We start from the raw sequence: 14,391 nt of genomic DNA on the forward strand, positions 1-14,391 counted from the left end.
AAAATTTTGATTTAGTGAAAAACACCAGACCTCACAGATAACAACATTATTAAGATTACATTGCTAAACTCTGCTGCTTTATTTCACACTGCAGCTGCTCACTTGCCTTTGCTTTCATACTACCAGTATCATCCCATTACATTCATGTGACCATATTCTCAAACATTTAGTTAGCATATTATTTTATTAAGTTATTTTTTTCTGTCACTCTTAATAAGGGTATTATGCTACACACTTAACAAAATCAGTCATAAATCAGTATCAACACAGTTTTTCAATATTTGACTTTTACCTCAACTTAGAAGAATTAGTATTTCTTCAATGCGTGCACTTTTAATCTTTGTACAGCGCCTCGTGAATGTGCTAGCATTTAGCCCAGCCCCATTCATTCTTATGGCTCCAGGCAGGGATGAATTTAGAAACCACCAAACACTTTTCACTATTTAAAGACTGTTACATGTGTAGTTACACGAGTAATTATGGTGGCACAAAATAAAACTTTTGTTTGGAGCCGTGGGAGTGAGTGGGGATGGGCTGGATGCTGACGCATTCATGAGGCGCTTGTCAAAGATTAAAAGTGCACACATTTAAAAAATATAGGTATGTATAAATTAATCTAAGTTGAGGTAAGAACATTGTAAAATATTGAAAAACGTTGGTGTTTTCCTTTAAATTAGTACATTTTGTAAAAGTATCTAAACATCCTTAAAATAAAATGTAGGCTATTTACTTCAGATGCAAAATCATTTTGAAAAAATTAGGGATGCACCGATAGCGATAACCGATAACTCTTTATATTTGGGGGCCGATAACCGATATATATATATATATATATATATATATATATATATATATATATATATATATATATATATATATTTATACAACAGTTCTTTCTGGTTCTCGAATCTGATTGGCTAAGAGCTATGCGATATTGTGCTAATATCGGCACTGTAACCGCTTCACCTTTCGTATCATTCCGACACCTAGTGAATGGAGGTCCTAAGCAGGCTCATCTCTGAATGGAAAAACACAGACGCGCTGTTTTGAATCACTCTCCGTGTATCTCATTAGTTTACTAGCTCATAAATCAGTCTGTGAATCCCCAATCGGAAGTTATTATTGGATGTTACGTTAAAGTTAATGGGAGAAATGTCTTGTCACATCGTGTGGACGATTAACACTTGGACAGAGGAATATAAACACTCGTTTTTTTTCTGGAGCTATATCTCATCAGAACGCGAAAACACCGTGGAACTGCAGGTAAGCCCCGCAGCTTTTAAATGTGGACATTGATCATTTACTTTATCGTGACGTGACTATTAAAACATGTTATGAGATATCGCCACTGGTATAACGTTATTTATAAGCAGTGTTAAATGTTCTGTGCGTTATTGGGATGGTGGGCATTTTGTACAAGCAGCATGCAAAAACATCTCTCTGACACTTATAAAAACCGTTTTATATAGTACTGACAAGAACAAAGTTTAATAATAATAATCGAGTGCTCGTATCACGTTAAGAATAAATGAGAAAGCAATAGTAACGTTATACAAGTAGTTTTATTAACTTTTACCTCGCGCCAAAACAATAACAACACAAAAGACACTAAATATGAATTAAAAAACAAGTAATAGTTTGATCATGACACCAAATACTGCTGATTTGATCTCATTTTGACGATCATAAACAAACAAGGCCAACATGAGACCCAGGGTATTTCTGTCAGAGATGTAGCCCAGAGAGGGCGGTGGTCAGCGGGGCGAGTGAACACTGAAGTCCGCTCATGCTTTGGTTCTCATTCGTACCGAATCTCACTAAGCAAACGTTCAAACAGGCGCTATCTTTACTAATCGACTGCAGATTTAAATATAATACATATACATTCACGACTGAACTAATCTTAAAACTACACTTTGTGACCAAGAAACGGTAATATAAAGTAACGGCTTTTCCGTCCATTGAGTTGTTATGAGCTTCAAAGCAGCCGAAAGTTTTACCTGTCATTCTGGCCGCCCTCAAATCCGTGGCGGAAGAAGTAGTTCTCAAACAAAGAGGCTTTTAAAATATCTCCGTTGTTGTTTTCTAGTTTTCGTTTTTCAAACGTGTGCCGTCGAACTGTTGTATAAAAGCAATATCACTCTCGGAGTCGTGTGATATAGCTCTATATCATCACGGCTGTGATTGCCTCTGGCCTAATCACAGCCGTGATGATATAGAGCTATATCACACTCCTACTCGAGCGATATTGCTTAAATATAGGCCGATAAATATTCATATTATTTTCACAATGAAAAACTCCCAGACCGCGGACATCTTGTCTTTGCGCTTGACTAGCATACTCTTCTTAAGCCCGCAACATGTGTCATCTTCGTGCTATGTCACAGAAAGCACCAATCAAAACTTCACATGGCCAGCAATGAGCAAGTGAAGTGGTTCAACAAACCAAAATAATCCATCATCAATCTTTCATTTATCGGCCTCATTTTGCTTTCAGACCGATAATATTAAAAATAAGCAGTTATCGGCCGATAACAATATGTTGGCCGATATATCGTGCATTCCTAGAAAAAATAATTAGATAATAAAGGATCTAGAATAAAACTTCAGTTAAGTTTTAAAATATTATTTTATCCCAAATGTTCCTGACTAAAAAATAACCTTTTCACAATATATTTTCTAAAGTCACTTTTAGGACAAAAGATATACATTTGGATTTTAATTTGCAATTGTTGTATTTTTACATGTTTTCATACAAAATGTCTTTTTTTTTTTAAGAATTTTTATTTTCAGAGTTAACGGTCGTTCACATTTTAATAGGGGTGTAAATCGGACAGTTCATCACGATTCGATACAAAATCGATTTTCTCAGCCAGCGATGTGATTTTTGCAGATACATCAAGCGCTTCTTTGATGCGATTACCATTCGATCCAAACGGTATTTTTTATATTATGTGCCTAGTTAAGCAGTTTCATTTTTATTTGCAAATGCAATCAAAATATATAACATGAACTTTTAATTAAACTTTTTAAAAATGGCACAATCTCTGTCCCAATTGGAACATTTACAACAACAAATTTACAAAAATACACTTTATTTAAATAAAGAAAAATGAATAATGAGGGGCAAAATGTCGCATAAAGTCAAGCTTATGATGGAAACAGTCAAAGTCTTTCAGTATTTTGAGCCAAAATGTCCAATAGTTACAATTACTGAGGTAGTTTAAAAAAAATGAAATTGAAAAATAAACTAATATAAAAAATAAAGCTGTTACACAAGTGCTGCACACTGGGAATGGCTGTGTTGTTTTTGGCCCGTGGTGGGTAAATGTTGGACAGGACACATACTGGGTTAAAAATAACCCAATGTTGGGTTGTTGTTATGCAACCATGGGGGTATAATAACCCATCAGTTGATTTAAAGCAACCCAGCATTGGGTCGATTTTGGCCCAGTGGTGTGTTCTGTCTAATATTTGCTCATTGTGGGTCGAAAGTGGCCTAGCCATTCTTAGAGTGTGGCATCGATGCATCGGATCTCGATGTATTGTTACACCCCTACATTTTAACGACAACCATAACGTCAACTATAACGATAACTATTTTAGCATCCGCACCACTGGATGATAACGATAACTTAACTTTCTAACAATACAGTTTTAAACCGACCCGGAAGTGATCCCAACGATATCGCTCCATGTATCTTTACCGTTATAATTGTGGTAAATGTGGTATTGTCTTTCATACAGAACAATTTTTTAAACTATATTTTTATCGTTATCGTTCATAATGTGAATTTAAGTATGTCTTAAATATTTTCTGTTTTCTTATCTGTGTCCGACCATCAGTTCAGACCAAAATCTCCATAAACAAAACCCCAGCCGAATGCCTGAACATTCATACACTTTTACAGTAGGTAGTTGTGGCCCATTGTCCAAACAACAAGGGTGCCTTTGTAAATCGGTGGACGAAGATTTGTTTACTTGTTACAACAGAGCACCATAATGTCCTCAGAGGAAATACTAAACTTGCAACTTGAAAACCTGTTAGAAAATATGGTCAAAATACAGAATGTATCACTTTAAAGGTGCAGTGTGTAAATTTAGTGGTAAAACAATGGCTCAGTCCGCTGCTCTTCCCTCGCTTTTGAAACGCATAGAGGGGCTACAGTAGCCACCACCGGTAATACATGTCATCGTCAGAGACAATTTAATAAAAAGTTTGTCCGTTAAGGGCTTCTGTAGAAAAATGGCGGCACAAAATGGCAACTTCCACGTAAGGGGACCCTCGGTATATGCAGATAAAAACGTCTCATTCTAAGGTAATAAAAACATAATGTTTCCAGGGGCGAAAATCTCATCTAAATGTTGGGGGGGACAATAAACATAAATTTTTTCAAGAACAATTTTTGAAGGGGACACCAATAATACAGGCAAAATTGTACTTGCAAGGAAATGGGTACAGATAGAAAACGTTTCTCTTTCTCTATGAACGGACGCAAATTTAATTTTAATACATATGAATGCAGAGGTTAAAAGAGTAATAAAATTTTCTACTTAAAGGCGGAGTCCACGATGTTTGAAAAACGCATTGGAAAAGAAGACAGGCCGACTACCAAAACACACTTATAGCCAATCAAATCAAATCAAATGCCGGGTTGCGTATGTGTAGGGCGGGTCTATCAACAGAAGGTCCAGATTCTATTGGGGTAGGGGCGTGTTTGTTTAGGTGATTTCAAATATCAACATTGGCTTTCAAACATCATGGACTCCGCCTTTAAGTAAGAGTAAAGTTACTTTAATAATATTTTACTTAAGTAAAGTTACTGGTCTAAAAATCTACTCAAGTAAAAAGTAAGTCATTTTAATTTTAAGAGTTAAAGTTACTTTTTTACAGCGGGGAGAGGTTTCTAGTATAGTTCACAAAGGAAGGATATGTACATCTCAAACTATGTTTTTAATTGTAAACATCTCTGCAATTAAAGTGCAATAACAAATGTTAATAAAATAAAAAGCTTTTTTATAACTAAGAAACATTTATGGAATTATTTAATGATTTGTACAGGTGAGTTATGCACTTTTGAAGCAAAAATAATATGAGGTCAGCAGCTAGTAAATACAATCATTATATGAAGGTTGTAATTGATGTATTGCTGGTAACATACATTATGTTATTAAACTATATACATAAATGAGCATATAATGAGATGAGTGCCATGGCTATACACATCCTTTACACGTTTATTAGCTCCCAGACCTGTGTACCTGGTGTCTTTCAATCTCTCTCTCTCTCTCTCTCTCTCTGCAATGTCTAATGATCTGGGCACTCTCGAGGACGTTCTTAAGTTGTTTGACTTGACGCGCAGCTGCTAGACCTCGGAAGATAATGCGCATGTATTAAAAACGCATCGTGCAAATTAGCGGTTAAAACCCGGTCGGCAATTCTCAAACTCCGTACTCAAGAGCATGAACCCTAATTGAACGAAACAATCGCTTTGCGTCAATGGCCAGGGGTTTCTTTCGTAAGAATTGAATTGAGGGTCTGCATTAGCCCGCGCCTGTCTCGTCCTTCTCCATGGTTCTTTTTGCGCGTTCCCCCGCCCATCAATCCATCATCCGACCGTGGCGCATCTTTATCACCTTACTTTTTTATTTATTATTTACTCAGTAACGGATATGATTTAACATGTAGCTAAGTAGCCTACAATACTTTAAACATACTTAAGTAAAAGTAAAGTACAGATTTTAAAAACTACTCAAAGTAAAAGTACACAGAAAACTCAGTTACAGTAAAGGTGAGTAAATGTAATTTGTTACTTTCAGCTCTGCCTCACCTCTGCATGAATGCATAAAAATGTTTTCTCGATCGTTTATCTGCTTCTGTTCTCAGAAAACGAAATATGTTCATGTTTATATGTCAAAATAGTCAATTTTTAAATGTTTTAAAACATATGAGGATAAACTGATAAGTGATGGGAAACGTTGTATTGTGTATATAGCTGATTAACGCGTCGGCTCCGTACACTTCTCTACCACCGGACTGTGTGTCAGTGGTGAGGTAAAAGGGGCGCGGGCAGTGGACCAAACCACTGTGAGGCAAGGGAGGGGGAATCAAATGTTTAAAACGTTTTTTTGTTGTTGCTCCGTTTGAATTTGTATTGTTTCACTTCTTACACAACTATTTTAAGTATTATAAATCATTAAATTATTTTTAATACACATATTCTAATGATATTTTAGGGGGGACAACCCTCAGATGGGGGGTCCTGTCCCCCCGACCCCCCCGGGATTTCCGCCCATGAATGTTTCATTATTAAAAGGTCTTCATACACCTCTGATAATATAGTTTTGTATATTATTTTGCATTTCTGTTGAGAGAATTCTAAAAAGTACACACTGCACCTTTAAAACTGTACTTTTTGAAGGGGTACAACCTCCGTTATAGCTGGGGGGCGCATACAGTATTTTGAAAAAAATAAATTCTGACAGTGTGTACAAATATACCCATATTTTGACCTTGTACTTTGTTTTGCCATCTGTTCCAATAAAAATATCCAATAAACAATTAAAACCGAGCTCATTAATGTTTAACTATTTCTTGCTTATGATCATTTAATGCTCTCTGGGAATGTTCATCATGAATTCATCACGAATAAGAGCGCAAGGAACATCAATAAAAGCCATACTGACTCTTAATAGTGCAACCAGAGGTGTGTTTTTCCATTGCAAATTGGCTGTGGTTTTTCATATTGAGAACGCCAACAGACACAAACTCCCACAAGTTTGAAGCACTGTTAAAATGAAATGTGTCAGCAAATGTGACTTAAAAGAAGTGCTTTAACCTGGGCAGTGAAGTACGACTGTCTAGTTTGAAAGAACTTTAGGACTGTATGTTTGTCTTATGATTATTTAATATAATGTTCCTGTCAAACTTGGAGGGTTTCATTAAACTTTTTCTCAACGGTAAGTGATGCCAGATTATTATGTAACAAATCATGTTAGTTGATTTATATTTAAAATTAGTCAATGTTATTGTTGTTTGTATAAAGGGATTGAAGCACCATGAACCAAATTCTGGGATGAAGCGCAAGATGACAAAGTTTTGAAATTTGAAAGATTTGATTTCAGTTTGTTTTAAAAGCATTATAGGATATTCAATTCGACTTAATTTCTATAGTGCTTTTTAAACTTTTGCACTGGTGTAAAGCAGCTGTACATAAAAATATCATGTGGAACAAAAAGACAATACATTTAATAATATCCCACAATAATAATTACCCACTGTGGTGCATTTTTCCCCAAAAACTATTTTCATTGTATAGTACTGAATAAAGTCATTTTTACATCCTTGCAGTGGCTGTGACTCTGAGGAACCAGAAGGTCACAATCCCAAACACCAGCAAGAACGTAGTGAGAGTGTCCAATTCAGTCAACCTTCCTGAACTTACTGCATTCACCGTGTGCTTTGAGATTGCCCGGACAGCCCAGAAGAGCACAGAGACCATTTTTACCATGTCCAGTGCTGCTGGGACATCCATTTTGGCATTCGAAAAGACAGCGAGAGGTATGGAGCTGTTCATAGGCAGTTCCTACTGCACGATAAATGATCTGATCACCAGCTCGGACATCACCTCCAGCATGATGCTTATTTGCCTCACCTGGGAAAAATCATCTGGCCTTGTGGCTGTGTACTCTGGAGGCGGCTATCGGGCCAGCACCTGTTTGGCTTCTCAGGCTTACACCCTTCAGGGTGGAGTGGTCTTTCAGATTGGAGGAAAGGGGGCAAGCTCGGTCAGTGTGGATGGCCAAAATATGGATGGTTTTATTTACAATTTTCGTCTGTGGAATTATGCCATGCCTCACTCTGAGTTAGCGGCTCTCACCTGTGATGCAGTGGGTAACATCTTTGACTGGGATCATCAGTTTTGGACTATTCCTGGCAGTTTAACACAGACTGACAGCACGCTCAGCTGCAGTGAGTATACCGTTTCAGCAAAATACATGTAGTGTCAATGCTGGTTTAGTTAATCGGGATGGTAAAACAGTATCATATATTAGCACTCCATAGTAGGTCACCACATCTGAGCCAATGTGAAATTGTTTCAGAACAGTGATAAAAATAGAAATGGTGATACTGAGTAAAGCTGCAGGTGCACTAGACTTTTGCAAAATTTCTACCAAGACCCCTTGTGGACAGGCAGGCAGCCGGACATGATATCATGGGCTAAAGTGACTTTTTGCTAAACTGAATTTTTGTTGATTATGTTATTATTTTACAAAATAGGATTGTGCAATACTGTGATTTTCCTCTATTGGTCACACGTTTTCACATGATACGAATTCGCGAGTCAGAGTTTCCCAGACTTTAACTTTGGAACACCTCGAAATGCAAACGTTTTACGAATGAGCTTGCATGTCTGGTCTGCTGAATTTGTATGCGTATGAATAGAAGTCAGTGGAAAGAAAAGTCTAGTGTGACTGCATACCTTTTGTTTTGGTCCCAATGAGGGCAGTTTTGTCTATATTTGCTCTTTTAATGAAATATATATACACAATGTGCGATAATAACTTGCTAAGTAATGTGACATGCATTTGAGAATTGAGGATTTTCTGCATTGTGCTTTGCATGTTAACATGTTTGCATGATATTCCCAGTATGATCGTCGTTTAACACCTTGCACACTAAACAACACCATTTAGTTGACTAGTTTAAATTCTAAGCAAATGTTGAACAAGCTAAAATATAATGGTAGCATACACATTCTGTTTACGAATGTGACGAAATGACGCAAAAAATTGACAAAAACCCAGCCGATTAAATTACAAATCATTATTGTTAGCTTTTCGTTGTGAATCAGGTAAAGGTAAGGAACAGTTTTAAACAAGTATTTGCTTAATAACTGATTTTCGTTCATTACGGATTGCAGTTTTAATCAATGATGTAATATACAGTACTGTGCAAAAGTCTTAAGCCACCATGCTACCATTAGATTTGTTGTTTTTGCAATGTTATAGTGATCATATATAATTATTTCTCAGTCTCTTTATTAGAACACAACCAGAAAATACATGAAATGTGTATGTAGTATTAAAAACTGTATAAACGTATAAGCTGAAGTGTCAAGTATTTAGGGTAAACTCCCCTTCCGCCTGAGCAATAGCAGCCAGCTGCAGGAACTCTTAATTTTGAAATTAAATCCTAATTTCTAATTCTAATCGAATGACTTCAGGACTTCAGTCTCCTCAAAAAAGCTCAAGATGTGTTTCGTGCCAAGAGAGGTCACACTATATAGGGGAGAGCAGGGCACAACCTAACGCTTTTTGGTTTTGGCTCAATCATTCAAAAAATATTTGAGTTTGATTAATTATATTTTAACACAAGCAACACACACATCTCTGCTACAAATGAACATTTGAAGTTTGTTTCTAGTACTTACCGTTCTTGGACAATTACACCAGACGTGACAGAAGTGCAAACGATACAACTTATCCCATAGATGGGGTTAATTGTAACAGGCAGGGGGTTTGTTGTAACACTTTGCAGGCAAATATTTCAATACTATTTTGTCTATATAATTAAAGTGGATATTGTTTATATATCTGTCTATAATAGACAGGTATCCACACTCAGTGTTGGGCAAGTTACTTCCAAAGTGTAATACATTATATATTACAAATTACTGTCATTTGAAAGTAATTAGTTACATTACAATATTACTGTCTCTGAACTGTAATGAGTTACACTACTTTTGCATTACTTTTGAGTTACTTTCATCGAAAGCATTATAAAATGTTAAAATGTAGTTTGTTGCTGCTTATAAATCTAGAAGTTATGTGTTGGCCCTCGAGCTTTGAATAGGCAAAGTGAAGATTTATGGCAAAATACAGTAACAATCACTGTCAGAATCAAAAACACAGACAAATGATCTGGTAAAAGTCTGGTAAATTATGGTACACATACCAAACACAATAGAGCCCACTATAATGCAACCTATAGCCTAATAACATGGCAAGACACGCAACCTCTTTTCATTTCTATTCTTAAGTGATCACTCTTAATTCAGATTCACAGCACAAACCTGGCATGCACTGGATTGACACAACTTATCAAAAAGTGCTATTGGAGGATCAGGCCTCAAGGAATACAGCTCATTTCAGTCCAATATAAGGATTACATGTAGGCTAACATATAATTGCTTAATAAAACACAGACAAACAGAGGAACACTGCTTTTGCCAAACAATGAATATAGGCTCCCATACAAAGGCTTGTAAAACTTTAAACAGTGATGTTTAAATGTACTAAATTATATTTAGATAACCATGTTTAAGTCTTCACTAATGTTATGTTGTAGTTTAGGTTGCTGTTTGTAATAAAACTGTAGATAGCATAGGAATAGCCTAGCACTGTAATCATAGCAAAGCTTACCTTGTCATTGCTGGTGTGATATAGATTTTACTGGCAAGATTTCTAAAAGTCTCTTTACTTCTGAGGTTCAAGCAGCACAGGAGACCGATAGAAACTTTCTGTTGCTTTAACTTAGTGCTCTTATTCGCAAAATTATGCGTGTGCGGCGCTACCGGACCTGATTGCGACCACTTTAGTCAATGCTTACGGCCGCGGACTTCCACATGTCTATATTTGATGCGCACCGCGTCCAAATCGCATTTCAAATACAAAGTTAAAGTAAAAATTAACATGTTGCATACAGCACGTGGAAACAGACATACGCTGCGTCTCAAACCGCCTACTTCCATACTATATAGTAGGCAAAGAGTACGAGAAGTAGTGATTTTCGCCCACTATATAGTATAGAAGTATGCGGTTTGGGACGCAGCCATAACTATTACATGCAGCTTTTTCATGTGTGGATGCTGGTCGCGCGGATTGGTCAAAAATAAAAAAATTAAAATAACACAGTCTAATTTTGAAATGCATTGTTGTAACGCGCTCGTTACTAAGACCGTAACGAGTAAAATATTACCAAAATTTTATTAGTAATGCGTTATATTACTGCGTTACAGCAAAAACTAATATATTACTGTAATATATTATATTTTGTAATGCGTTACTCCCAACACTGTCCACACTGTATTCATTCATCCAGCCCTTTTCTAACAATAGTTCAATTATAAATGAGAAAAAGCAGCACAATTATGACAAACATTTTTTTTATATGTGACCCAGTCTGTAATAATCATACTACAGTTTCAAAATCCAATTCTGAGATAATGAGCATCAAAGTCTGATTTTAGCCATTCATTATATTATGATTTCAATCTTTGACGTGACCTTATTCAATCAATATTAAAGATATGAACAAAAATTATTTTGTCACAGGATTTTTGATAAGACAGGCACATTTATTTTGTTAGCAGGCAGAAATTAGTGTGTAGCCTATTTAAAACAACGGCAAGAATTACGCTAACGTTGGCGGTTTTTATATTGTAAGTGCCGAGGGGTTAGTTGTAACACAGCGTTGGATTTGGTATCTTCACGCAACTTAGAAGCCGAAAAAAACATATGATGAAAAAATGTATTTACATGCCACCAAAACACTCATTCATCAATAACTCTCTGTAAAAACATTATACATTTCCAATAATTTGCGGGAGAACGTCTTTTGGTAAAATAAAACGCTCAACCTTGTGCAACCTCGCGTTAGTTTTTGCCCAGCGCACCCCAGCTGACTGATGCCTAAAGAAGACATTTAGTTCTGAAAATGTTTTTATTTTTTTTTTCATATTTCCTGTATTTTCTGTTTGTATCTTAATGAAAAGAGTGAAAAAAATATGGATGGACATTAAAACTTTTTTAAAACAACAAAGCTGGTGATGGTACTGTATATAAACTGTATATAAAAGTACCATGGTTTTACCATCTCTTTACCACAATACCATTACAGGGTTCTTTTTAGAAAATGCAGAAAGGATCTTAAGAAACAAACTACATCTAACTACCTACACTTAAGCTAAGCTGTCGCTATTAACGCCCTTTAAACATCCTCCAACTCAGTTTAGGGAAATGAGCTCTGGGTGGGAGAAAGGCAGGCGTGATTTAGATGCATAACAAGCCAGGTACGTCTTTCTTCCACTTACTGTAACTGGGTTCCTGAAACTCTAGATGCCCAACACAGCTGGGCCTGCAGCCCATGGAAAAATGCGTCCCTTAAAACTACAGTGCCTTAGATATCAATGCATGTACTTTCTCTGTATACCTTCGGTTTTCTAAAACAGATAACGCTATACATCCTACATAAATATTTGATCTGTTAGTTTCGGAAGTGTTTTAGATCTTAATTTTTCTACGGAAAAAATGCTTCTTGTTTCTTTTATCCACATGACGGCAGTATGAATACGAGTCACTGTTAAAGGCCTTTCCTTGTCCGGAAAACATAAAACCACAAAGTGATCTGATTCCTCACCAGTTTTCCTTTAGATAACAGATCACATGCAAATTTATTTAAATATATACTCGCATATACTGTTGCTCAGGATCTCAAAGCCTTTTAAGTTGAGTTTGATTGGTGATGTCACTAGCAACGCCCATGGGTTCGAACTTGCAAAAAAGTTTTACATTTGTGCAGTATGTATGTTGCTTAGTGCCTGCCAAATGCATAAATAAAAATGTAACTTCTCAATTTCAAAAAGATATGTTTTAATCTTTCTGGGCTAGATTTGGAGCCTATATTCTACATCCAACCGCTGGCTAACATTCATTGCTTATCCTAACTGTAAAAGCAACTAATTTCTCATCTTTTTTTGCAGTCTGTTACCCAAATTGCATACATATAACACCAGATGCTTCATCTAGTGGTGAGTTTGCTGCTAACATGCTTAATATGTGAGTGATGGCTTGCCATGCATGATTGTGTACAAGTCAATGTTGTGCTGTACCTGTTGCCATAATTGAATGTTTTATGTATTTTTATGTATTTATTAATTTGGTTGGTTTAACAATGTTACCGTTAAAGGTTTTTTTGGCAGAACCTTTTAACATCCACAGAACCATTTTTTTTGGTTCTTTGTAGTGGGAAAGGTCTTACAGACTATAAAACTGTGAGACTGAAAGGTTCTTTGAAGAACCCATTTTTTTTCTTTATACCATCGTTTTACACAGCGCCTTTATTTTTAAGAGTGTAGGCAAGCCACGTTTGCATTGAGCGTGCATTTTTTGACCTTCACAGGAGCACTGTAAGACCCCCTGAAGCCCACTGCAGACAGTTAGACGCTGGAATCAATGACACATAACTATTTCCTTTGCTCAGTTACAACCAGCTGTGCTTGTGATGTTGGAATAAAGTCAAGAGGCCCGTGAAGTTGAGCCTGGAGCTAAACTAATGCTGTCACTAATAAGCATGCATCCAAATCGCTACCCTCCCCTTTGTTTCCATTGGCTACTCGAGTGGTTCCCTCTCATCCTCTTGACGAGACCAGCGGGATCCCACCTGGTGATTCCATCTTGCATGAAAATGCACCGGAGGACAATGTCCTCAGAGCTTCTCTGTTTCATCCTTGTCCTGCCTTTTAACGCAGAACTTTGAGATGATCAGAGTCTCCGTGATATATCGCTAGACAGCAGACTCAGTGTGACGTCTTCATTCATATTTTTAAGAGCTCTCAAAGTTGTGATATGGATTAGATTTACAGGGATTAACTGTAACCAGTGTTGGGGAAAGTTACTTTTAAAAGTATTGCATTACCATATTAAGTTACTCCCAAAAAAGTAACTAATTACTTTTCATGGAAAGCAATGTTTACGTTACTTTTTAGTGTATCTGAGGCTTGATCTCTTTCAGGCCTTGCAGGTGTTTTTATGACTGAAAAGTTCTGCATTCAGAAATTGCATATTTCATCACAAAATGTTCAGCTCTGGCCTGCCATCTCACTTTCTGACTCAAACTGTTCCCACACAGGCGTGTACGCATAGAGTGCTTTATGTGACTAAGGGCGCACTCACATTATCCAAACCAAACCTAACCATGCCCCAGCGTGATTGTCACCCCTCCCTACTCCCCCTGGTGCACGCACTCACACTGTACTTTTTATCGATCCGAGTCCGCGCTTTCGTCATTAAAATGCGATTGTTTTGAAAAAAGCAGGAAGTAAAGCTCTCTCTTAACACTGGAACCCACCGTAATGATAAGTCTGTGTTTTTAATTCGGAGTCGTTTGGTGTGCGATTACAGACAGCCTTCTCACATGTCATCATATTGCTTAGTTGATCTGTCACGTGCGCAGCTTGGACATTCACGTAACCCCGCTGCGTGCATCAAAAGGTTTTTACGGCGGCAGATGAAAGTGAGTGGTCGCGCAGCTGACGTCTTCACCTTTTGAATCGCGCTCAGGCGCGAATGCGCTCACACCACAGCCTTCCGCGCCTGAGCCCAAGTGAA

General features: G+C 37.0%; 1 protein-coding gene across 17 annotated transcripts in view; it reads left to right on the forward strand.

Moving 5' to 3' along the window:
- Positions 1 to 14,391, forward strand: part of adgrg6 (adhesion G protein-coupled receptor G6) — a 66,975-nt gene that overhangs the window by 15,846 nt on the left and 36,738 nt on the right. For 12 of the 17 annotated variants that reach the window (XM_073856249.1, XM_073856252.1, XM_073856254.1 and 9 more), the window contains 2 exons: positions 7,352 to 7,972; positions 12,765 to 12,812. In XM_073856249.1, coding sequence (XP_073712350.1) covers positions 7,352 to 7,972; positions 12,765 to 12,812 — 669 coding nt within the window. The remainder of the gene's footprint in view (positions 1 to 7,351; positions 7,973 to 12,764; positions 12,813 to 14,391) is intronic. The other 5 variants (XM_073856253.1, XM_073856265.1, XM_073856256.1 and 2 more) reach the window with 1 other exon arrangement.

Source organism: Misgurnus anguillicaudatus, chromosome 18 (genome assembly GCF_027580225.2).
Source record: "Misgurnus anguillicaudatus chromosome 18, ASM2758022v2, whole genome shotgun sequence".
Lineage (NCBI taxonomy): Eukaryota > Metazoa > Chordata > Actinopteri > Cypriniformes > Cobitidae > Misgurnus > Misgurnus anguillicaudatus.